The sequence below is a fragment of the Ictidomys tridecemlineatus genome, chromosome 11, assembly GCF_052094955.1.
Source record: "Ictidomys tridecemlineatus isolate mIctTri1 chromosome 11, mIctTri1.hap1, whole genome shotgun sequence".
Taxonomy (NCBI): domain Eukaryota; kingdom Metazoa; phylum Chordata; class Mammalia; order Rodentia; family Sciuridae; genus Ictidomys; species Ictidomys tridecemlineatus.
The window spans coordinates 126,686,102-126,709,217 of record NC_135487.1 but is presented as its reverse complement, the minus strand read 5'-3'; the positions used below and the strand labels follow the sequence as shown (position 1 = coordinate 126,709,217).

Here is a 23,116-nt window from a genome sequence, read left to right as displayed (position 1 = left end):
GGGCCCAAGCTCCCACAGCAACCTTTGCTCACCAGGCTAGCGGGAAAACAGGGGAGTCAGTGTGTGGCATTTGTTTTTATTAAAAAACCCCATTTGGTAAGCGCTTCCCTAACCCAGAAGAGACTGGATAGTCTCTGAGAGTCCCACGGCTTTCATTTCTTCTCTCACCCTCTTCTGAAAGAGGAGGAAGGGGACGGGGTGGTGTCAGGCATCTCTGAAAGGCCTCTCCTGGACCCGAGAGTTCACGTTGCAGCGAAATACCAACAGCACCTCGGTGGGGCCCCAGACGGCCTCTAGGCGCACGCAGGGGCTGAAGGCCGTCCTGTCTGTATGGCTTCACAGTGGAACCACCGAGGCTCTCCGACTCCCAGGCCAGGTCCTTCACTCTGGTTGAGAGCAGGGCAGGGTCCAGGAGAAGGTGGCCAAGGGTAAGGGGGAAGAGAGTGCATCTGAGATCCCGCTGGAGTCTGGAAAGCACCTGTTTTCTTGGGAGAGGAGGGCCACGGAAGCCCCACTCAGTTCTTCTTGGTTTTGGGGGTGTCGTATTTCCTTTTGCTGGAGTACCACAAGAGCAGGGGGATGCCGATGGACGGAAGGGTCATAACCCCGAAGGCTGCCCAGTCCAGCTGTGGAGGAAAACCAAGGCCTTGCTTAGAAGCCAATAAGTGCTCAGGAGAGCCCAGGGGAGGAGTAGGCCCAACAAGAGAAGGGAGTGTGTGGCCCAGATTCTAGCAGAACTTTAGCCACAAAGTTCCTCTGACCACTCCTGACACAGAAAGGCTTTCTGGAGACCAGGCTTCAAGCTGTGAAGCCAAAGGCCTCCAGACTGCTTCCAGACAGTGTTTGAGAACGGAGGTACCCAGGTCTTGCCCCTAGCAGTCAGGCTTCCTCTGACCCCCCTGACCCCCTTATCCCCCTCCTCCATCCCCTCACCTCACTCCTGCCCTTTAGCTTTGTCAGCTCACCATTCCCCGCCACACCCTCTAGTCTGACATCTGATCACCCCTTCTGTTTAGAACCCCTGCCCTCCCTAGCCTCCTCCTTGGATGAGTCCCTGTGGCTCCTGAAAACAGGCTGGATGCTGCGGTGTGCTCCCCTGGCGCCCTGCATAAGCGTCTCAAGGTGTCTTCGCCACCTACCTGCTGGGGCCTACATGAGCCTGTAACAATCTCTTACCGGGAGGGACTACGCCTTGACGGCCAGGCCTTCCCAAAGCAAAGCTCAGCAAGCACGTGATTAGGAACTTTACAGTCACTCACTGAATGAAGGAATTCCTTCATTCAGTATTTTAGCCACATCTTCAAAATATTCTCCCCTAGATCAAACACCAAGTTCCTGCTGGACTTTCTCCATGTTCTATGACCCTTTATTTTTTTTGGGCACTGGGGATGGAACCCAGGGGTGCTCCACCTCTGAGCTATATCCCCAGCTCTTTATTTATTTTTGAAACAGGGCTTGCTAAGTTGCTGAGGCTGGCCTCAAACTGTGATCTTCTGCCTCAGCCTCCCGATTACAGGTGTGCACCACCATGGCCAGCACGCTATGACTCTTTAAACCTAGTCAGATACTCTCTTAGACCTCCAAAAATGAGCTGGGCTCGGAGGCACACACCGGTATCCCAGCAGCTTGAGAGGCTGAGGTAGGAGGGAGTTCAAAGCCAGCCTCAGCAATGGCGAGGTGCTAAGCCACTCAGTGAGACCCTGTCTCTAAACAAAATACAAAATAGGGCTCAGTGGTCGAGTGCCGCTGAGTTCAATCCATGGTACCTTTCCCCCACAAAAAAAGATCCTCCATGTAGACCAGGCTCTGCTCAAGGTTGAGTAGAGAAAAAGGCCAGTTCTATGGTTCTGGCAACAGCAATCTCATTGATGAAAATCTCTGAGCATGGTCAAATCAGGATATTTGATAACTGTCTGTATCAGATACCAACAAAACAAAACCAAACACACCAACAAAAAACCAGACAGGTAGGCCGACCAATGAAGTCTTTTAAGGAGGCCAAGAGGTTCCAGAACCAAGAGTGTTCTCACCCCAGGAGAATGAGAAAATATTAGAAAGCTTACAAAATGAGGGGAGAATCTTCTGTCAAACTCCCGCTGAGCCAGGATTCCTCCCTGCCCAGGTGCACTGGTGGAGCCAACCTGAAGAGAAAAGAAAGACATTAAGGCAATCTCCAGTCGTCTCATCTAAGGAAGGAAGCAGTCCCCACATCAGACTTTTCAGTTCCCAAAGTATCCCAAAGAGTGCTCCAAGAAGATGAAGAAGGCCTTCTCACAAGGAAATGTGGCTCAGTGGCCGAGCCCTTGCCTTGCATGTGTGGGGCCCTGGTTCAATGCAAAAAAAAAAAAAAAAAAGAAGGACAAGTATTTGAACCAGGAAGAGTCGGAGGATTCTCCTAAGTGTACTGGGTGTTGGAAAGAATAATAAATTAGGAGCCAGGAGGCCTGAAAAACACCACCGGCTATGCATTTATTAAAAGGGTGGGCCAGGTATGCACCTGGAATGAAAGCTCGATCCTTCTGTCACAGCTTCAGACTCTGGAGAGTGAAACTGCTCACCACCACTGGCCCCTCTGCAAGGCCAGATGTGCAGTGGAATGACTCGCCTTCAGCAATCATTTACTTACTCCTCAAACAAAACTCCTCTTCTATACCTCACAGGGCTCACATAAGGCTCAAATGAAATAATGAGAAGAATTATGAAAATTATAAAGCCCTCTCCAAGTGGACATTACAAGTGGAGGGCTGGGATTGGCCCACATTCCTTTGGTTTGAAGAGGAGGCCAAGAGTTTGAAGCGCATTGCAAACAACTTTGTTCTAAGACAGCAGCTGAGTCTTAGATTTTTTTATCTATTAACCCATCAAGTATTGGGTAGAACCAGAGTCCTGAAGTTGGTTCTGAAAACAGAAATGATACAAGATGTGAAAACAGCTAAGATTACAAGAACAGGGTCCATGTGGTTTATGAAAAAAAATGAACAATTTGAAAGTGCACTGACTGTTACAGAATTTTAGATTTCTTTTAGTTCCCTGGGCAGGACCATGTTTTACCTTCATATATTTACAAATTTATGATCTAAGATTTTTGGGACTGGGATGGTGCCCTAGTTTTCTTGGTATTTCCCAGAGTCTAGCATGTTGTAAGGGCTCAAGAAATGTCTATTGATTTTAATGAATCAATCAAAAGACTGAGTTCCTGTGCCCCAGGAGTTTATAATTAAATTGGGAGATGAAAAGAAGGGAAGATCTACATATAAGAAACAAAACTAATGAAGACAGTAAGCAACTAAAACTTTGGCAGGGGTAAGGTAACCAAGAATTAAACCCAGGGGCATGCTACCACTGAGCCACATTCGCAGCCCTTTTTATTTTTTTAGGGGTCTTGCTAAGTTACTGAGGGCCTAGCTAAATTGCTGAGGTTGACTTTGAAATTGCAATCCTCCCGCCTCAGCCTCCCAAATTTCTGGGATTACAGGCATGTGCCGCCACATTTGGCAGAAGACAGTAACAAGGAGATACAGCTCAAAATTGGGTCTTGAGAAGACTTCTGCTAACGAAATGGAGGATAGAGAGTACTTCAAACAGAACAAAGGCAAAGAATAAGAACAAAGGAAAGAATAAGCACTGAGAGGAGAGGGAGTGCAGGAAGGAGCTTGAACTAGTGAGGATTGGGATCTGTGTGGGTGGAGTGGGAAAGAAGGCTGGAGAGACAGGACAAGACTATTGGAGGGTGTGCAGTGACAGGCAGGAGATCTTAGCTTCAAAGCAATTGGCAGGACATTCTAAGCAAGGGCAAGATGGGAACAGTGGAGCCTGTCAATCATCTGACAGTGGCTTAGAAGATAATGAAAATTACCCAGCATGCCCTGGGTTCTCAGCACCACAAACAAAACAAAAACAAAAAATGACCAGAAAGGCAAGGACAGCAAAAAACTGGATAGCAAATGACACATTCCAGAGTAAAAGGAATGCAGAAGGAATGAAGAGGAAGGGAATGTTATGAAGCTCTTTTTCCATCTATCTCAGTGACTCTGTTCTCTATCTCTACAAATTGAATCACACTTCTTAGGACAACACCGAGTTTTTGGTCAGTCTTATCTCTTTCACAACCTAGAGGCTACGGTGGAAATTCTCTAGGAATTCTTAAGGGCAGACAGATCCAAGCCCCATCCAGCCCAGGACTTGGGCAACTCACCACAACAGGACCGTCCTCTTGGGCCAGGTAGGTAATTGTGGCTGAGGTGAAGTTGAAGTAACCAGCCTTGAGAGGACGCAGGACCACGGTGTGGGAGACGTTGCTAGCACTGGTCCAAGAGTTAAGGAAGGGAAACTGAAGCTAAGGCGGTAAGAACCTTTCAGCTTGTAGCCTAAGCGCACCATTCCTAAAATAGTTGCCAACATGTGAATTCATATCTGCAATACACCATAGGAATCAAAAAACCGCTTTAAAAAAAAAAAAATCGAACATGTGGTGTATTATGATGTCTTTAAAATTATTATATCATGAGCCCCTTTTAAATTAAGGGGCTCATGATATAATAAGGTTTTTGAAGTAAACTTGCAAATATATTACAGATGAAAAATCATACTCACTTAAGCTCACAGATCTCTTTCATCGACTGTATGTGAACAAAGTTTTTGAAAATACAAAAAAACAGAAAATGAGAAAAAATACAAAGAGTACATTTACCCTCCTAAGAAAAATCTAAATATACTTTAATTCACAAGAGAAAATAGGGCTGAGGATGTAGCTCAGCGAAGAGTGTTCTAGCATGCACCAAGCCCTGGATTCAATCCTCAGGACCACAAAAGAGAGAGGGAGGGAGGGAGGGAGGAGAAGGGGAGAGAAGGAGAGGAGGAGAAGGGGAGGGGGGAGAGTGAGAGAAACAAAAACATCAAGTACCTAATCCCATACTTAGGAAATAACTGGTAGATCAGAAAAAGAAACTCCTTGAATTAGAGACTTCAAAATGGTCACCCAGGTTCTCCATGCTAGTATCCCATTTAATTTCTTCCCTCCTTCCCTTCCTCTATCCTTCTTTCTGCACTGGGGATTTAACCCAAGACACTATACAACTGAGCTACACTCCTAGCCTTTTTAATTTTTTGCTTACACAGGATCTTACTAAGTTGCCCAGGCTGACCCTGAATTTGTGATCTTCCTGAGTAGCTGGGATTGTAGCTGTGTGCCACCATGCCCAGATTCACTGAATTTCCTTTAAAAAACATCTTGGGGCTAGGGGTGACCGTCTTAAACATCCATGCCTGGCCACAGACATCTTTGTGTCTATAACTTTCTAATATAGTATGTTTCAGGGCCTTACAACCAAAACTTCAAGAACCCCCCCGCAGGTCTTCTTGAAATCATACTCACACAATTTACACTAGTCTTTCCTGCCTCATGTTCCCAGTCTACTTCAAGTACCCATGCTACTTTGCAGGTAGTGGCCTCCTTCCCCAGTCTCCAACACCCAGAGCCAAGAGGATACGGGGCAATCCGGTCCCATTTGACATTGAGCATACCGGAGACAATGCCAAAGTCTTCTGGAGGGAAGGAATCATCAGATAATTCCACATCTAACGCAGCACTGAAAACAGAGGAAACAAAAAGTGTAGGTAAGGTTAATAACATTAAACTACTCAATCAACAATCAAATTTATGTTAAAATGTCAGAACTCAAAAGAGATTCACATAACAATTTGAGTCTGTGGCACTGAAGGATTTATGTTGAAGACTAGATTCTACCACTCAGAAATACCAAAATATCTGAGCATCTAGAAGGGAATGGGCCCAAATTCATTCTTGTCTCAAATTCTTTGTGTGTGTGGGAGGGGTTGGAAGAGAGGACAAATATGGGGGAAAAAATTAAAGGGAATAAAATGAAAGAACGGCAATAAAAATGCTCATGAATAGTGAAAGAAGGAAGCTGAAACTTAAACCTTTGAGGTAGCAAAGGCCTGTACATTTTCTATGTCTTCATCTTCCCCTCTGGTTTCACAATTCTTGTGTCTTCTCTACTCTGAAACTCTTCCAACCTAAAAACTGGAATATGGTGTTCTGCAGTGTAGGTAAAAATGTCCTCTACTTTCAAGAGTAGGCCCAGTAATATCTAATGTTACTAGATAACAAATCCCAAGAGAAATCACTACTCACCAAGATGTTCCTTATGCTCATCTGAGAACTAAGAATCCAGAAAAGGGCCCAGTCGGAAATCCCGGCGCCCCCTTACCTTGAGCCCACATTGTAGATGTTGTACTGTAAAGTCAGGTCTCGCCCCTCCACCGCATATCGGTTCAGCAGGGACTTGGAGGCCAGAAGTCTGGCTCCTTCCTCTGCATGAGTGACAGCTAACAGAGCCACAAACGCCAGCAGCCTCATCTTTGGAGAAAAAAAGCAGAGTAAGTAGTCAACCCAGTAGTATGTGACCAAAATCCTCCTGACAGCCTTCCCTTATAAGTCCACCAAAACTCTCTTGATCCCCTGTCCAAGCAGCTGCCCACTCCACAAAGCCCTGCGCAGGCTACCAGCGCTGACCACTGTCCAGACTCATTAGCCCCGGAAGACGGCCCCCTTCCTGCGCCCAGGTGCTCATCAGCTGGCGGGTGCCCTTAGCACGGGGCAGAACAGGGTTTTCCTGCCGTGTCCTGTGGCCACCTCAGGTCTGCAGCAGCCTCTCGCTTTCCCTCACCCGGGGACCCGCAGGCGGCAGCCTTCCCGCAGCAGCGTTCCTCCCCCACAGCTCCGGTAGGGATCCTCCTTAAGTCTCGATCCCCTCCCCACCAGTCCATCCCCAGGATCCCGCTGTCCTTGTCCCCACATCCTTCCCCGGGTCCCTGGGGGTTCGGTTTGATCTGCCCCCTCCTTCCTCCGGTCGGCCCCCACTCCCTCCGCCAAGGTTACCCGTCCTCCCGCCGGTGCGGCCTGCCCGCGCGAACCCCCGGCTGCCGAGGGCTGTGCGGATCCGGGGCTATCACCCCTCCTGCTCCAACTCCCTAAGCCTGTGCACTCACCGTGAGCATCCCAAAGGCCCGGGCGCCACCACGACCGGAAGAGAACGTCAGCACCCAAAAGACCGGAAATAAGCTCTGGCCGGAAACCCAATGCCTTGTGGGAATTGTAGTTCCCGGGCAAGCCACGCCTCTCCTTCTGTAGCGCCAGCCTGGCTCTAGGATCTGAGCGCTGCAGGAGCGCTGCTCCGTGCGTTCTCCATGCTCTTCTTTTTTCAGATTTACTTATTTCTTGCGGTATTTGGTATTGAACTCAGGAGAGCTTTTTCACTGAGCTACATCTTCAGTCCTTCCCATTTTGTATTATAAGACAGGGTCTTGCAAACTTTCCCATACCTGACCTCAAACTTGTGATCCTCCTGCCTCAGCCTCCCGAGTGGATGAGATTACAGGCGTGCATCACCTCAGTCGGCCTTAGGCTTTTATTCTGCCCTCCTGAGTGTGGCTTTTCAAGCTAGTTTTTACTACTGTATGTGACCAGCACCTGATTAGGGGCTTTTAGAAAATAGCAAACCTAGAGATTTGTCAAACTAGGAATTACAGAAAAGGTCCTACTAGCGTTCTTCCTATTCCCAGGTGAGGAACTTAGTCATCATGCTACGTCCAGCAAGTCACCAAGCCCTGAGCTTTATTTAGAAGCCCTTTGAAGTGTCAAAAAATAGTTCTTTCCCCCCCTCCATTCCCACTATAACTACTTTAATTCATGCTCACTACTCTACGCTGGTTTTATTTAAGTAGTCCTCCTATCTTAGGTCTTATGCTTTTGAATGAGTTCACAGCAAACTTCTCCAAACCACATTTTTGAACAGTAGGCCTTCAGGTTCCGGAAACGGGACTGTGAAGTTAGGCAGCCATGAATTCAAGTCCCAATTCTGTCACTTACTGGGTAAAGTAATCTTGAAGCAAATGTTACTTACATAACACCTTGGTGAAATGAGAGAATTACAGTACTTTCAAAAGGTCAGAGGATCATATAAGATCTCAGATATAAAACTGGCTTGGGTGCACAGTCATCCTAGCTACTTGAGGGCCTGAGGTGGAAAGATCACTTGAGCCCAGGAATTTGAGGCCAACCTGGCAACATGGTGAGACCCTGTCTCTAAAAACAAACAAAAAACTCTTAGTACAGTGCCTGGCAGATAGATAAATGGTAACTGTCAGTATTAATATTACTCTGTGTCTCCATTTGTAGTATTACTGCATTCAATATGCATTTATTAATCACCTACTTTGTGCCTGGCGTTGCTGTAGGTAGTGGAGAATACAGGGATGTACAGGACAGATAAGGGTTCTACTTTCCGAGAGCTTACATTGTGGAATAATGCACATGGCCTATATTTGTTTGAGTATATGTCTTCCCATTCCCCATCTTCCAGATCTTATTGTCCATCTTCCATTGCTTGGTGTCATGCCTCAGCACACAGGAGGTTTGCCAAGAAATAGTAATGACTTCTCTACACACAACTTCCAGTCTTTTCTGACTTCACACCTTTGTGTGTGGCTTGCCTGAAATGCCTTACTGTCTCTCTTTCCCTCTCCAAATCCAACTCATCCTTCAGGACCTTGTTCTATGTTCATTCCCTCTAGGAGGGCTCCTTGACTTGGATTAACGTTTTATAAAAGCACAAAGGTTTAATGTTGTCTTCTAATAGTTTCTAGTTTTGTTTTTGTTTTGTTTTGGGTTACTGGGGATTGAACTCAGGGGCACTCAACCACTGAGCTGCATCCCCAGCCCTAGTTTTATATTATATTTAGAGACAGGGGTCTCACTGAATTGCTTAGCACCTCCCTGTTGCTGAGTCTGGTTTTGACCTTTGAATCCTTCTGTCTCAGCCTCCCAAGCCACTGGGATTACAGGTGTGCATCACCATGCCCAGCCCCCAGCCCATTTTTTTATATTTTATTTTTAGATAAGGTCTCACTAAGTTTATCAGGGCCTTGCTATGTTGCTGAGGCTGGCTTCAAACTTGTGATCCTCCTGCCTCAGCCTCCTGAGTCTCTAGGATTACAGGCATGCACCGCTGCACCCAGCTGGTTTCTAGTGTTAAAAATGTATCCTAGGGGCTGGGATTGTGGCTCAGCGGTAGATGCTCGCCTAGCACGGGATCGATCCTCAGCATCACATAAAAATAAAGGCATTGTGTTGTGTCCATCTACACCTAAAAAATAAATGTTTGCTTTTTTTTTTTTTTTTTTAATGTATCTAGGGCTGGGGATGTGGCTCAAGCGCTCGCCTGGCATGCGTGCGGCCCGGGTTCGATCCTCAGCACCACATGCCAACAAAGATGTTGTGTCCGCCGATGATAACTAAAGAATAAATATTAATATTCTCTCTCTCTGTCTCACTCTCTCTTTAAAAAAAAAAAAAAAGAAAAAGAAAAGAAAAGAAAGGCCTGGAGATGTTGCTTATGGAAGAACGCCCCTGAATTCAATCCCTAGACCCTCAACAACAACAACAACAACAAACTCCATCCTTGTTTCGCCTGCTTATCCTTGACCCTTCTGCTGCCTCTTCCCCATCCAATGAGTCACTTGTTTATTTCCTGGAACATTTAGCATATTATTTTTCTGGTGCCAGGGATTGAACACGGATAGGGCCCCTAGATGCTAAGTACCAACTTACCACCGAGCTAGACCATCAACCTGATTAATTCATTTTTTGAGAATGTGTCAAGCGCTGTGATCGTCACTGTGACAGATACGAAGACAGAATATGGTGTCTGCCCTCAAGGAATTTGGAACCCAGCAATAGGGATGAAACACAGTCATTGGCGACTGCAATGCAAAGCCGAGCCCGTTGTGGTGGTGGCTGCTTGGAATCCCAGAAACCTGGGAGGCCGAGGCAGGAGGAGTGCAGGTTCATGGCCGGCCTGGGCAAGTTATAAAGACTGTCTCAACATAAAAAATAAAGAGCTAGGCATGTGGCTTAGTGGGTGAGCACCCTGGGTTCAATCCCCAGGGAGAGTGGAGAGGGAATGGTGTGTGTGTGGGGGGTGTGTGTTTTAAGCCTGGGATTGACATTTTATTTTGTTATTTATTTATTTATTTATTCTAATTAGAGGGAAATGGCATGTTAAACACTACTCAAAAAATAACAACTGGGCCGGGCTGGGGCTCAGTGGTAGAGCGCTTGCCTAGCTTAAGTGAGGCGCTGGGTTTGATCTTCAGCACCACATACAAACATAGATAAAATAAAGTTATAAATGTTTTTTTTATAAAAAATTTTTTAAAAAATAATAATCGCAGCAACAATTCAGTGGCTTCCCGTTGTCAAAAGGTTTACAATTTCCAATTCCTTTGTGTCATGGTGGCGACCTCCCTGTGGTCCCCATCTCCTTCTAGCCAAACAGACCACTTCCTCTCTTGCCTACTTTCTCACTTTCAGATTTTTTTTTTTTTTTGATTCTGGGGATTAAATTGAGGGGTGATGTACCGCACCGCTGAGCCACATCCCCAGCCCTTATATTTTTTTTTTTTTTTGAGACATGGGTCCACAAAAATTTCCAGGCTGGCCTTGAACTTGCAATCCTCCTGTGTCAGCCTCCCAGGTCACGGGGATCATAGGTGTGTTCCAGCAGGCCCAGCTTTAGACTTTGGTTAGTACAAGTTATTGATATTAAAAAAAAGAAATCCTTATTTTTATTTATTTATTTTTTTAAGAGAGAGAGAGAGAAAGAGAGAGAGAATGAGAATTTTAATATTTATTTCTTAGTTTTCGGCGGTAACAACATCTTTGTTGGTATGTGGTGCTGAGGATTGAACCTGGGCTGCACGCATGCCAGGCGAGTGCGCTACCGCTTGAGCCACATCCCCAGCTCCAAAATCCTTATTTTTTAAAAAAAAAATTTTTTAGTTGTAGTTGGACAAAATACCTTTTTATTTTTTATGTGTAGATAGACACAACACAATACCTTTATTTTTATGTGGTGCTGAGGATCGAACCTGGGCCCCGACCATGCTAGGCTAGCGCTCTACCACTGAGCCACAACCCCAGCCCCAGAAATCCTGATTGACTACATAGTATTGAAGGACGTGTGCTAGTTTCTTTCTTTCTTTTTTTTTTTTTGGAGGGGGAGCTGGTACCAGGGATTGAACCCAGAGGCATTTAACCCCTGAGCCGTATCCCCAGACCTTTTTTTTTTTTTTTTTTTTAATGTTTTATTTTGAGACAGGGTCTCACTAAGTTGCTGAGGCTGGTCTTGAACTTTCAATGCGCCAGCCTCGGCTTCCTGAGCAACTGGGTTTACAGGCATGCACCACTGTGCCCTGCTCATCATCTTATTTGTGTCTTTTTGATGATAAGAAGGAGTTCTGCATTTTTATCATAATGTTCTCTAAAAATACAACTAGAAGCTGGGTGTAATGGTGCACACCTTAATCCTAGTGACTAGGAAGGCTGAGGCTGGAGAATTGCAAATTTGCGGCCAGCCTTCTTAATTAGGGAGAATCTGTCTCAAAAAAAAAAAAAAAAAAAAAAAAGGGCTGGGGGTATAGCTCAGTGATAGAGTGCCCCTGGGTTCCATTTCTAGTACTGTAAAAAATAAATCCAAACAACAACAACAAAAGCAATTAGTGTAGCTTCAGAAATAGTGCCTCTTGGTGCTTTGGACTTTGGACATTTGGGAAGGAAATAGATGCTGGAGTTAAAACAAAATATGACACTCACATCCAATACAGGCGATAGGAGACACTGTCCACCAAAGTGATCTATGCCCAAGCGAGTCTACCAAACAAACCCTTGGAATTAGTATGGATAGGTTTTTTTCTTTCTCTCTCTAGAACCAGTAGAGACCTGGGAAAATGTTGTGGTAACAGTTTCACCCTGGGTTCCCTGACATATCCCACTGTGGATCTGAGAGTCTCAGATATAGTCCCCTTCTGGGATCCATTTTGACCAGAGGAGAGATTTTGAGAATCAGTTGCTAAGGCAATGTTTCTGCTGAAATTCTTCCAAAGCAATATAACTGCTTCCTGCCATCTTCAAGGAGACAGAGGTGCACAGAGCCAGCACGAGGCTACTCATGGTGTCAACTGTGCCGCTAGGATGATGTCACAGGTTTTATGCCTCTTCCTCTCCACTCCTCCCCTCTTCTTTCTTTCTTTAAAAGAAAAAGAATTTTTTTTTTCTTGGCACTGGGAATTTAATCCAGGGGCACTCAACCACTGAGCCATATCCCCAGCCCTTTTTTATTATTCAAAAAAATTTTTTTTTTTTTAAATTTTGAGACAGGGACTCACTAACTTGCTGAGGCTGGCTTTGAACTTATGATCCTCTGGTCTCAGCCTCCTAAATTGCTGGGATTACAGGCATGTACTACCACCATCAGTCTTTCTTCTTAATTTTCTCCTTTCTTTTTTAAAATTTTTTTTAAAAAATTTTATTTTTAAATTTTCTTTCTTTTTTTTAGTATTAGAATGTAGCTAGAAGCCCTTTTTATTTTTATTTTGAGACACAGTCTAACTAAATTGTTGAGGCTGGCCTCCAACTTGTGGTCCTCCTACCTTAGCCTCCTGAATTACTGGGATTACAGGTGTGTGCTACCATACATTCATGCTCTGTTTCTTGATGTGTGAGAGACAGCTTTAGCAGCCCACTGGGGTGTCTTTTGGGGTCTGCAACAAGAGTCCAAAACAAGATAGTGTGTGTCGTTAATTTGAGAAGTAAGAGGCAAGATGCCTGCCCAGCTGGTGGCTGGGCGGGCACCCAGTGATAGAGTCTTGCTTCCAAATCTGGGGCCCTCATGTGGGCATAAACGAGCTAGAAGGGCACTCTGTGATGGATCCAATAGGAACTGTGCCACTTTTCAAGAAACACCCACACCAGGTGCAATGGTGCACCTCTGTAATCCCAGCGACTCAGGAGGCTGAGTCAGGAGGATTGCAAACTCTAGGCCACACTTGGCAATTAGTGAGATCCTGCCTCAAAATAAAATACTAAAGTGCTGGGGGTGTCGCCCCTTGGGTTCAATTCTTGGTAACAACAACAACAACAAAAAAAAAACGGCACAGAATCAGACCTGTTAAAGTAATATTACAAAAGTTTTTCTTTTCTCTTTTACTTCCAGTGTAAAAACAACACATTCAATTTACCATTTCTGGGCACGGTGGCACCCGCCTGTAATCCCAGCAGCTCAGGCAGGAGGATCTCAAGTTCCAGGCCAGCCTCAGTAATTAGGGAGACTCTAAGCAACTTAGAGTCTAAATAAAGTGTAGAAAGGGGCTGGGGGTGTGACTCAGTGGCCAAGCACCCATCACTTCAATCCCTGTTACCAAATAAATAAATCTATAAATTTGCCATTTTAACCATTCTGAAGTGTACACTTCGGTGACCTCAAGTACATTCACACTGTTGTGCAACCACCACCACCACCAATCTCCAGAATGTTCTCCTTTTCCTGAACTGAAACTCTGTACCTATTAAACAACTTCCTTCAAACCCTCCCCCAGCCCCGGTGGCCATCGGTCTACTTTCTGTCTCTGAATTTGACTACCTTAGATAGTGGATTCTACCTCAGATAAATGGAATCATATGATAAATAAATTCATTTTTAATTTGCATAAATAATACATGCATATATTCTCATTAAAAAAAAATAGAACAGGGCTGGGGTTGTGGCTCAGCAGTAGAGCGCTTGCCTAGCACATTCAAGGCCCTGGGTTTGATCCTCAGCACCACATGAAAATAAAGAAAATAAAAGTATTGTGTGCAACTATTAAAAAAAAATAGAACAATTCTGTCAGGTTGCAAATATAGATGCCCCCCCCCAATGTCATCTTCCTTGTTTTCTCTATAATTACATCTAATTGCTGCTCTACTCATTTTTCTATTAGTAGCAAGAACTTAATCTCAGCTGGGTTCAGGGGCGCACGCCTGTAATCCCAGCAGATCAGGAGGTTGAGGCAGGAGGATTGCAAGTTCAAAACCAGCCTCAGCAATTTATCGAGACCGTAAGCAACTTAGCGAGACCCTGTCTCTACATAAAATATAAAAAGGGCTGTGGGGGGCTGGGGCTGTGGCTCGGCAGTACCTGCAAGGCCCTGGGTTCAATTCTCAGCACCACATAAAAATAAGTAAACAAGGGGCTAGGTTTGTGGCTCAGCAGTAGAGTGCTTGCTTAGCACAGTCAAGGCCCTGGGTTTGATCCTCAGCACCACATAAAAATAAAAAAATACAATAAAGTGTCCAACTAAAACTAAAAAATACATATTAAAAAATGGGCTGGGGACATGGCTCAATTATTAAGCAACCCTGGGTTCAATCCCTAATACAAAATAAATAAATAAATAATAAATAAATAATAATAATTTAATCTCAGTTAATGACACCCATTTTGGGGGGTTGCTTCTTAGCTTTTAGGGGGCTCCTGATATGACAGAGGCATGAAGAAAGGGCATTAGGAGGTTTTGGCCTTGGTCATCAGTACCTTTCCTTGCTAGTATCCATTAATACACACCAATCAGAACTCCCTGCCTCTGAATTCCCAGGTTTTTCCTCTCAGCCTGACCACTGAGCCACACTCCCCTCCCTCTCCCCTATTTTTTTTCTTTTTTTAGGGTGTGGTGCTGGAGACTGAACCCAGGGCATTATGCGTGGGAGGCAAGCCCTCTACCAACTGAACTACTTCTTTTTTTTTTTTTTTTAAGAGAGAGAGAGAGAATTTTTAAAATATTTATTTCTTAGCTTTTTCGGTGGACACAACATGTTTGTTTGTATGTGGTGCTGAGGATGGAACCTGGGCCGCACACATGCCAGGCGAGCGCGCTACTGCTTGCGCCACATCCCCAGCCCCTGAACTACTTCTTTATGCCTCTCTGGAGCCATAGGAAGCTCCATGGGGTTCTCTAAGACCCTTTGTCTCTTCCTTACTAATCAGAGTCCTTCCTCAATTCCACAGACCAGGATGGGACCTGGGGTGAGCACAACACTTAAAAGAGTATCTCAGGGGCTGGGTTGTGGCTCAGTGGTAGAGCGCTTGCCTAGCTAGCATGTGCAAAGCCCTGGGTTCGGTCCTCAGCACCACATAAAAATAAATTAAATAAAGGTATTGTGTCCAACTACAACCAAAAAATAATTTAAAACAAAAAAAAAGTAACTCAGACCTCTCCCTGGGCACGCCCTCGTTTCCTACCCTTTGGCCCCAGCACCCATGGTGGTGTAGGGAAGTGCATTGCACTCTTTGGGAGCAAGCCCAAGACTCCTCTTACTCTTGGATTTGGATTCTGGCCCCTTGCCCCAGTTTTTGCCTCTTTCTCTCCTTCCTCCCTAATTTGGACTAACTTTACCCATCTGAGATGAGCTAGGGAAGGAGCAGACGTGATGGAAAACTGGCTCTAACCTCTCTAGTTCAAGTTCAAGTTCAAGTCCAGTTAAAGTTTACCAATTATCTTCCTGCGCATCAGACACTCTTCTGGACCCCGGGGCAAGTAGCAGTGAACCAGGCTGCTGTGGACCAAAATCTCCCTGCCTTCCTCCTCCACCAGCTTTTAGAGCCTTGCTATGTTGCTGAGGCTGGCTTTGAACTTGTGATCCTCCTGCCTCAGCCTCTTGAGCTGCTGGGATCAAGGCGTGCAGTCTCAAGGGTCTTGCACGGCATCTCACAGCCATTTTCAATGAAGTTGTCTCTTTCAGACCTTTAACTCCAGCTCTCCGGCCACCCTTCCAGATAACAGGGCATAATGGGCTGGGTTGGTGGGCTCCTGCCCTAGGCTGCACTAACACTGCAGCAAACCTGTAGGAAGACGACTTGTTCCAAGTCTGTCCCCTTATTGGTTTGGGAACACATGGAGGAAGAGGTCACATCTTGTGTTTGTTGAGTGACTTTTACATAAAAAGCCCCTGAACAGAGCTGAGTTGTGACAGAAGAAAAGCCCTGTGGCTGACCATGAAAAGCAGATTTGGCTGGAAATGAAGAGTTTGGAAAAGGCAAGATTACTGCCAAAACACTGCCCACCATCCAGTAGGTGCTTATAAATGCCCCTGCATACACCGTTTGAGAAATTATTTAGGGGCTGGGGATACATGCTTGCCTAGCATGTTTGAGGCTCTGGATTTAATCTCTAGTACCTAAAAAATTGTGTGTGTGTGTGTGTGTGTGTGTGTGTGTGTGTGTGTGAGAGAGAGAGAGAGAGAGAGAGAGAGAGAGACTGTGTCCTCTTGCATCCTTCAGAAAAGCCCTCCTTTGAACCCATGGGCCTGGCGCCCCACCCTCCTGTTGCTATAACAACCACTTTTGTGAGGACGTGGGACTGAAGTATTGTGTGGGCGTGAGGGAGGAAGGAGACACACCAGTGTCCCAGTGCACTCGTGATCATAGGGCTTCAAGGAAATGCAGAAGGAAGAAAGCGATTCTTCATCAACTTTCCGTGTAAGAGGGCGGGCACGACCAGGGATGGGGGCCAGGTGACCCTGAAGTTCTGCTTCCTGTGGGCTGCTCCTCTCAGAACTGACCTGTGCTGCTGGGCGCAGTGGCACATGCCTATAATCCCAGCGGCTCTGGAGCCTGAGGCAGGAGGATCGCAAGTTCAAAGCCAGCCTCAGCAACATAGCAAGGCTCTAGGCAACTCAGCTAGACCCTGTGTCTAAATTTAAAAAAAAAAAAAAAAAAAAAAAAAAGGTGGGTGGGAGAGCTGGGGTTGTGGCTCATTGGTTAATTGCCCCTGGTTTCAATCCCTAGCACCCCCCCAAAAAAAAAAAAAAACTGACCTGTCCTTCTCTTCCTTAGGAGACCCAAGAAGATTGGGGGTCTTCACAATCAGAACATTCCTCCTTAAACCACTTTGTTACGTCCTTAACCGTCTGCAGCTTCACTGATGAGTTAGGCTACCAAGGGAGCCAGGAGCTGTCCAACGTGAGTGTCCCATGCCCTGTCCACACTCCTTTGAGGTTTTGTTCCCCTGTATCACCAGCTGGGTATTTTAGCCACACACACACACACACACACACACACACACACATACCCCACCCTCCCACTGACATCTAGGAAGGTCACACCCAAGGGCAGAGCGAGAGAAGGGGTCACACAAAGGGCTTCTCTGTGGAACATTCTACCCCAAACAGGGCAAAGGGGTAGGATTACAAAGGAACTGAGTGTAGCTCAACCCCACGGGTGACACAGCTACATCTGAAGAGACACCCTCAACTTCTTGGACAAGGCAATGTCCAGGTCACCACGGGATGTAGTGATGGGTCAATGCCTCTCGCCCCAGGATGGAAGGCGTGGGTCATTCAGAGTGGCTCCCCACAGCCCTGCTTATTTCCAGTTCACATCTTTACTAAACATGGCTCAACTCGATGCCTTCCAGGAAAAAAAAAAAAATACTAACAATAATAATAGAAATCACAGTTCCAAGCTGGCCTGGGCAATTTAGAGAAACCCTGTCTCAAAAAAAAAAAAAAAAAAAATAGAGCTGGGTGTGGGGGCGCATGCTTGTGATCCCAGCGGCTCAGGAGGCTGAGGCAGGAGGATCACAAGTTCAAAGCCAGCCTCAGAAACTCAGGGAGGCCCTAAGCAACTTGGTGAGACCCTGACTCAAAATAAAACATAAAAGGAGCTGGGGATGTGGCTCAGTGGTAGAGTGCTCCTGGGTTCACTGATCAGCACCAAAACAAAGAAAAAACAAAACAAAAATTTCACACAGAGAACTGCCTTCCAGTTAGTGACTCCATTTTTTTTTTATTAACCCTCCACGGTATCCTTTCAAGAACTGCATATGAGCTTTTTTTTAATATTTATTTTTTAGTTGTATACAATACATTTATTTTACTTGTTTTTATGTGGTGCTGAGGATCAAACCCGGGGCCTCACATGTGCTAGGCAAGTGCTCTACCACTGAGCCACAACCCCAGTCCGCATGTGAGCTTTTTTTAGGGGGGTACCGGAGGTTGAACTAAGGGCCACTCCACTACTGAGCCACTGTATTTTTTTAGAGACAGGGTCTCACTGTGTTGCTTAGTGCCTCACTTTTGCTGGTTTTGAACTTGCAATCCTCCTGTCTCAGCCTCCCAAGCTGCTGGAATTAGAGGCATGGCCCACTGGGTCGGCTGGACTTCTTGTCCATTTGTTCACTTAGAGAGATTAAATGCTAATCATGATTTTGTTATCTAGCTCTGACACCCAGTACACGGTACTATTTAAAGTATACAATCTGGGCTGGGGCTATAGCTCAGTTGGTAGAGCACTTGCCTTGCATGTATAAGGCCCTGGGTTCAATCCTAAGCACCACACACACACACACACACACACAAAAGCATACAGTCTTGTAAACTCTGACATATGAAGCCATAAGTATAATGTGAATATATGGTTTCATGTGAATATACGTATATCAGCCTCAAGTGTATGTCTGGGGAATAAACATGTCTAAGAACAAGAAGGTTTTCTAGAACAGAAAAATTAGACAGTGATTATTTGTCTTCCAGGATGACTTTTAACCAGAGTATTCCATTTGAATCTTTTCAAAACAAAACAAAACAAAAAAAACCTTTCCTGCATTCAGAATGTTCCTGCATATTCTTTGCAGATACCACTTTGTAACTTCTCTTTTAGTAATTTTTTTGGGGGGGGCTGTGCAGGGTATTGATCTCAGGGGCGCTCTATCACTGAGCTACATCCCCAGGCCTTTTTAGTTTTATTTTGAAATAGGGTCTAAATTGCCCAGGTTGGCCTAGAACTTGTGATCCTGCTGTCTCAGCCTCCTGAACAACTGGGGTTACAGATGTGCACTACCATGCCTGGCTTGTCTTTAGTAGTTTTAAATGAAGTGTCTTCTGGAGTGACGCAATCTTTTACCAAGGAGTCTTTTCTGTTTGTGCATTACAATCGAACGCCATGGTAGGGTTCGTCCTTACATACTTGTGCATTGTTGCATGCACAGGACATAATCTGGCCAGCGGAGGGACAGACTCATCCCCTCTGCTGCCCTTTCTGCCCTCACTCCGGGGGCTTGCCCTCTGATCCTAGCCCTTCTCTACCTCATTCCCATCCCTCTGTCACCAAGTCCCCTAGGTAACGGGATGGGTCAGCGGAGACCACACTTCATTCCTTGCTCTCCGTCTCCCAAGGAAGAAGACCCCAGCCTTGGCCCCTCCAAGAGGCGAAGGCGAAATAAGATGGGTGTCCTCCAGAGGAGGAGAGATGGAGGGAGAGAGGAAGAGGAGGAGGATGAGGCCGAGGCGCCTCCTCCCACTTCGCAGTCCCCTAGACTGAAACGGAGGCAGTGGCCCGTCCCAGAGACCTCCCGGCCCCGGGCCAAGGAGTCCTTGAGCGAAAGCACCTCCAGCACAGGTACCGATGGGCCCCAGGTGTTCTGCTGCCGTCTGGCTACTTTTTGTCAATATCTACGTCGCTGCTGCCACAGGACACGGAAGTCCACAGGGGAAGGCAGGGCATCTCAGTCCAAGGCACTGCTAATGGGAGACCGCCCAGAGCTCCACATGGCTCCTCTGGGAGCTCCACGGGAAGGCTTGGGCAGCAGCCAGAAGGGAAAATGCAGTCCTTCAGCTTGTAAATAAAGCAAGATTTATTTTTGTTAATGGCAGTACGGTTAATGATGATTCCAGATTTTTTTTTTTTTTGTTAGTGCAGGGGATTGAACTCAGGGATGCTTTACCACTGAGCTGCATCCCCAGAGTTTTTAATTTTTTATTTTGAGACAGACACGTTCTCACTAAGTTACCCAGGTTGGCCGTGAACTTGTGATCCTCCTGTCTCAGCCTCCCAAGCTACTGAGATTACAGGCATGAAACCCCATACCCAGCTTCAACATTTCCTCCTTTCTAACTTCTTTTTTTTTTTTTTTTTTTTGTACAAGGGATTGAATCCAGGGGTGTTCACCCACTGAGCCTCATCCTCAGATTTTTTATATTTTATTTAGAGACAGGGTCTCGCTGAGTTGCTTAGGGCCTTGCTAAATTGCTGAGGTTGGCTTTGAACTTGTGATCCTCCTGTCTCAGCCTCTGGAGCCTCTGGGACCACAGGTGTGCACCAGCACACCCAACTTCTTAACTTTCAATGAATTATCTCCAACGTGGAGCTAGTGTGTAGATGTGTGAGACCTTGAGAAGGTGTGAGAAGTCTTTGTTTATTTATTATGGTGCCGGGGATGGAACCTGGGACCTCAAACACTATAGGCAAGTGCTCCACCATCGAGCTACATCCCCATCCCTTTTCATTTTCATTTTGAGACAGGGTCTCATGTCCCGTCCGGCAGGACACATCAACGTGGGCAGCGAACCTAGATGGGGAGGAATGAAGGGACAAGAGACACGAAGGGTGACAGCAAGACAAAAGTTCTGATCAAGCTGCAAACTTTTATTGTTCACACAGGGGTATTCATATGCTGGGGATGGGGAAGCTCTCTAATCAGCAATTGCTGGGTGGGTATTCATATGCTGGGGATGGGGAAGGTCTCCGCAATTGCTGGATGTGGGTGGTAAAACTGCCAGCTGCAAGATGTCTGATGATCCTGATAACCGCCGGATGTTCCAGGGAGATAGGTAGCTGCAGGATGCCTTCCCGGCAGGATGTCTCCCAGGGGGCTGTCAGGCTAATCTTGGAAGGAGAATTTCCTTCTAGTCCCTGACAGTCTCACAAAGTTGCTGAGGCTGGCCTCAAATTTGTGATCCTCATGCCTTAGCCTCCTAAGCAGTTAGGTGTGCACCACCGTGTTCGATTCCTTTTGATTTTTCATCTCGAGTCGGGGTCTCATTAAGATGCCTGGGACTCCAAGAAAATGACAAGCAGCCTGAAGAGTAAAAGCCTGGAGGTGAGTCATTGGGGAGGCCTCAAGGACTGATTGTGTGGGTATCACCTCCAGCAGGCTCATTTTCTTCCAGTATCTCAAAGATCTAAAACAACGTTTTTGAGCTTCTAGTTGTAGCAAACGATAAGAGCAGAAGAAAGACTGTTTGGCCAGAATGAACTTAGGGACCATTTTTAAGATTGTGCTTGCCCCAACAACAAAGTTTATTACCATCTCCCTTTCCTTCCTCAGTGTGAGTAAAGGAGAAGTGGGCCTCTACCTCCATCACCTCCCCAACTCCTGCCCTGCCCCAAATATTCACTAATAATTTGGAAGGAATCCTACACCTCAGGATCTATCATTGTCTTAGGCCAGGATCCCCAGAAGCCACGCTTCAGATGAAGGGGTTTTTGTTTTGTTTGTTTGTTGTTTATTTTAATTTTAAAATTAATTAGTTTTAATTAATTAATTAGTTGTGGTACCAGGGATTGAACCCAGGAGTGCTTAGCCACTGAGCCACATCCACAGCCCTTTTGTATATTTTATTTAAAGACAGGGTCTTGCCAAGTTGCTTGGGGCCTTGCTATGTTGCTGAGGCTGGCTTTGAACTCTAGTTTTCCTGCCTCAGCCTCCTGAGCCTCTGGGACAACAGGCATGTGTTTTTTATTTTGGTTATTTTGAGGATTGGAACCTGGGATGCTCTACCACTGAGCTGCATTCTTATCCCTTCTTATTTTTTTTTTAAATTTTGAGACAGGGTCTTAAGATGCCCAGGCTGGACTCAAACTTGCCATCCTCCTGCCTCAGCCTCCAGAGTCACCCCAAGGAGCGCACCATGGCAGCCAGCAAGACGGGCGTTTCTTATGGACGTAATTTATTTATGGAGAAGATGCCCTCAGGAGGGGGGAGAGGGAAGCAGGATAAGGCAAGAAAGATTAGCAAGGATACTGTCTCGGTGAGAGCCTGCTTCAGTCTGATCCCAGGCCACAAAATTGGTCCCACTTTTGAGGAACGAGGTTGGCGTTTTGTAAGCTCAGATCAGTCCACCGTGGGCTGGAGGCTGCCCAAGGTCGCGGTTTGACCGTTGCTTCTCCAGCAAGGCAGCCCCGCTATTGACAGAGGGCAGTTCTCCAGTGAAGGGGTCGCCTGTGAGCTGTCACAGTCAACCCTACAGCAGCCAGGGCATGGGTATAGGGCCTCATAAAGGGAACCTGGGCAGGGGACCATGAGGGCAACTTCTGAATCATTACTCGTTGTCTTTCCCAGGATGTTTAATGTTTGTAAACCTTAAACAAATTGAAAGTTTTATTATAGTAAAGTGCATGAAAAGAAACACAAATGGGGAGAAACCATGTTTCTTTCTTACACAAGATCTGCAACTAACAAATCCAGAAGGAATGAGGGAAACAGCCTGATTTGTTGGCGCATGCTTGAAATCCCAGCTATTTGGGAGACTGAGGTAGGAGGATTGCAAGTTTGAGGCCAGCCTCAGCAATTTAACAAAGTCCTAAGCAACTTAGTGAGATCTTGTCTCAAAATAAAAGATAAAAAATGCTGGGGATGTGGCTCAGTGGTAAAGGGCCCCCTGGGTTCAATTCCTAGTGCTGAAGAAGAAGGAGGAGGAGGAGAAGGAGAAGGAGAAGAAATAGAAATGAAAGGAACAGGAAGTTGCTATTAAACTACCAGACATAATTGGTGCAGCAAGCTGGGCACGGAGACGCATGCCTGTAATCCCAGCAGCTCAGGAGGCTGAGACAGGAGGATTATGAGTTCAAAGCCAGCCTCAGCAAAGGAAGAGGCACTAAGCAACACAGTGAGACCCTGTCTATAAATAAAATACAAAAAAAAATAAATAAATAAGGGGGGCTGAGGATGTGGTTCATGGTTGAGAGTCCCTGAGTTCAATCCCTGGTACCTCAAAAAAAAAAATTTTTTTTTCTTTTTGTTGTTGTTGCAGCAAGACTCAAAATCAGTGGTGAAATTAGTGGGTGACAGTTGAAAGAGAAATAGGAGATTTGCAAAATCTCAGAGTTTCTCTCTCAAGAGATTTATTAATTATGAAGTTACAGATAACTCTATAGGGAGAAATCTTTTAACCAAGTTATCTGGTTAACATTACCAATATAAGCATATATTAGTATAATGCTGTATACTCCTGATAGGATGGACTAAGAAGGTATATCATTTCTTTGGCCAAAAGCATCAAAAACACGGCAAAAGTGCACAACCTCCATTTAAATATAAGGAAACACCAGACAAACCAGGTATGGTGGTACATGTAATCCCAGTGATTTGAAAGGCTTAAGCATGAGGATTGCAAAGATGGAGGCCAGCCTCAGCAATTTAGTGAGACCCTGAGCAACTTAGG

The 23,116-nt window shown here is 45.8% G+C and overlaps 1 protein-coding gene across 1 annotated transcript; it reads right to left on the bottom strand.

Moving 5' to 3' along the window:
• Nucleotides 1-62: 62 nt before the first annotated feature.
• Nucleotides 63-7,114, bottom strand: Ssr2 (signal sequence receptor subunit 2). Its single transcript, XM_005331369.5, has 6 exons — nt 7,012-7,114; nt 6,231-6,379; nt 5,490-5,588; nt 4,196-4,304; nt 2,064-2,141; nt 63-626 (listed from the first exon to the last, which is right to left on the bottom strand). The coding sequence occupies exons 1-6, from the start codon at nt 7,018-7,020 to the stop codon at nt 516-518; spliced, it is 555 nt and encodes a 184-aa protein (XP_005331426.1). The 5' UTR covers nt 7,021-7,114; the 3' UTR covers nt 63-515.
• Nucleotides 7,115-23,116: the final 16,002 nt, after the last annotated feature.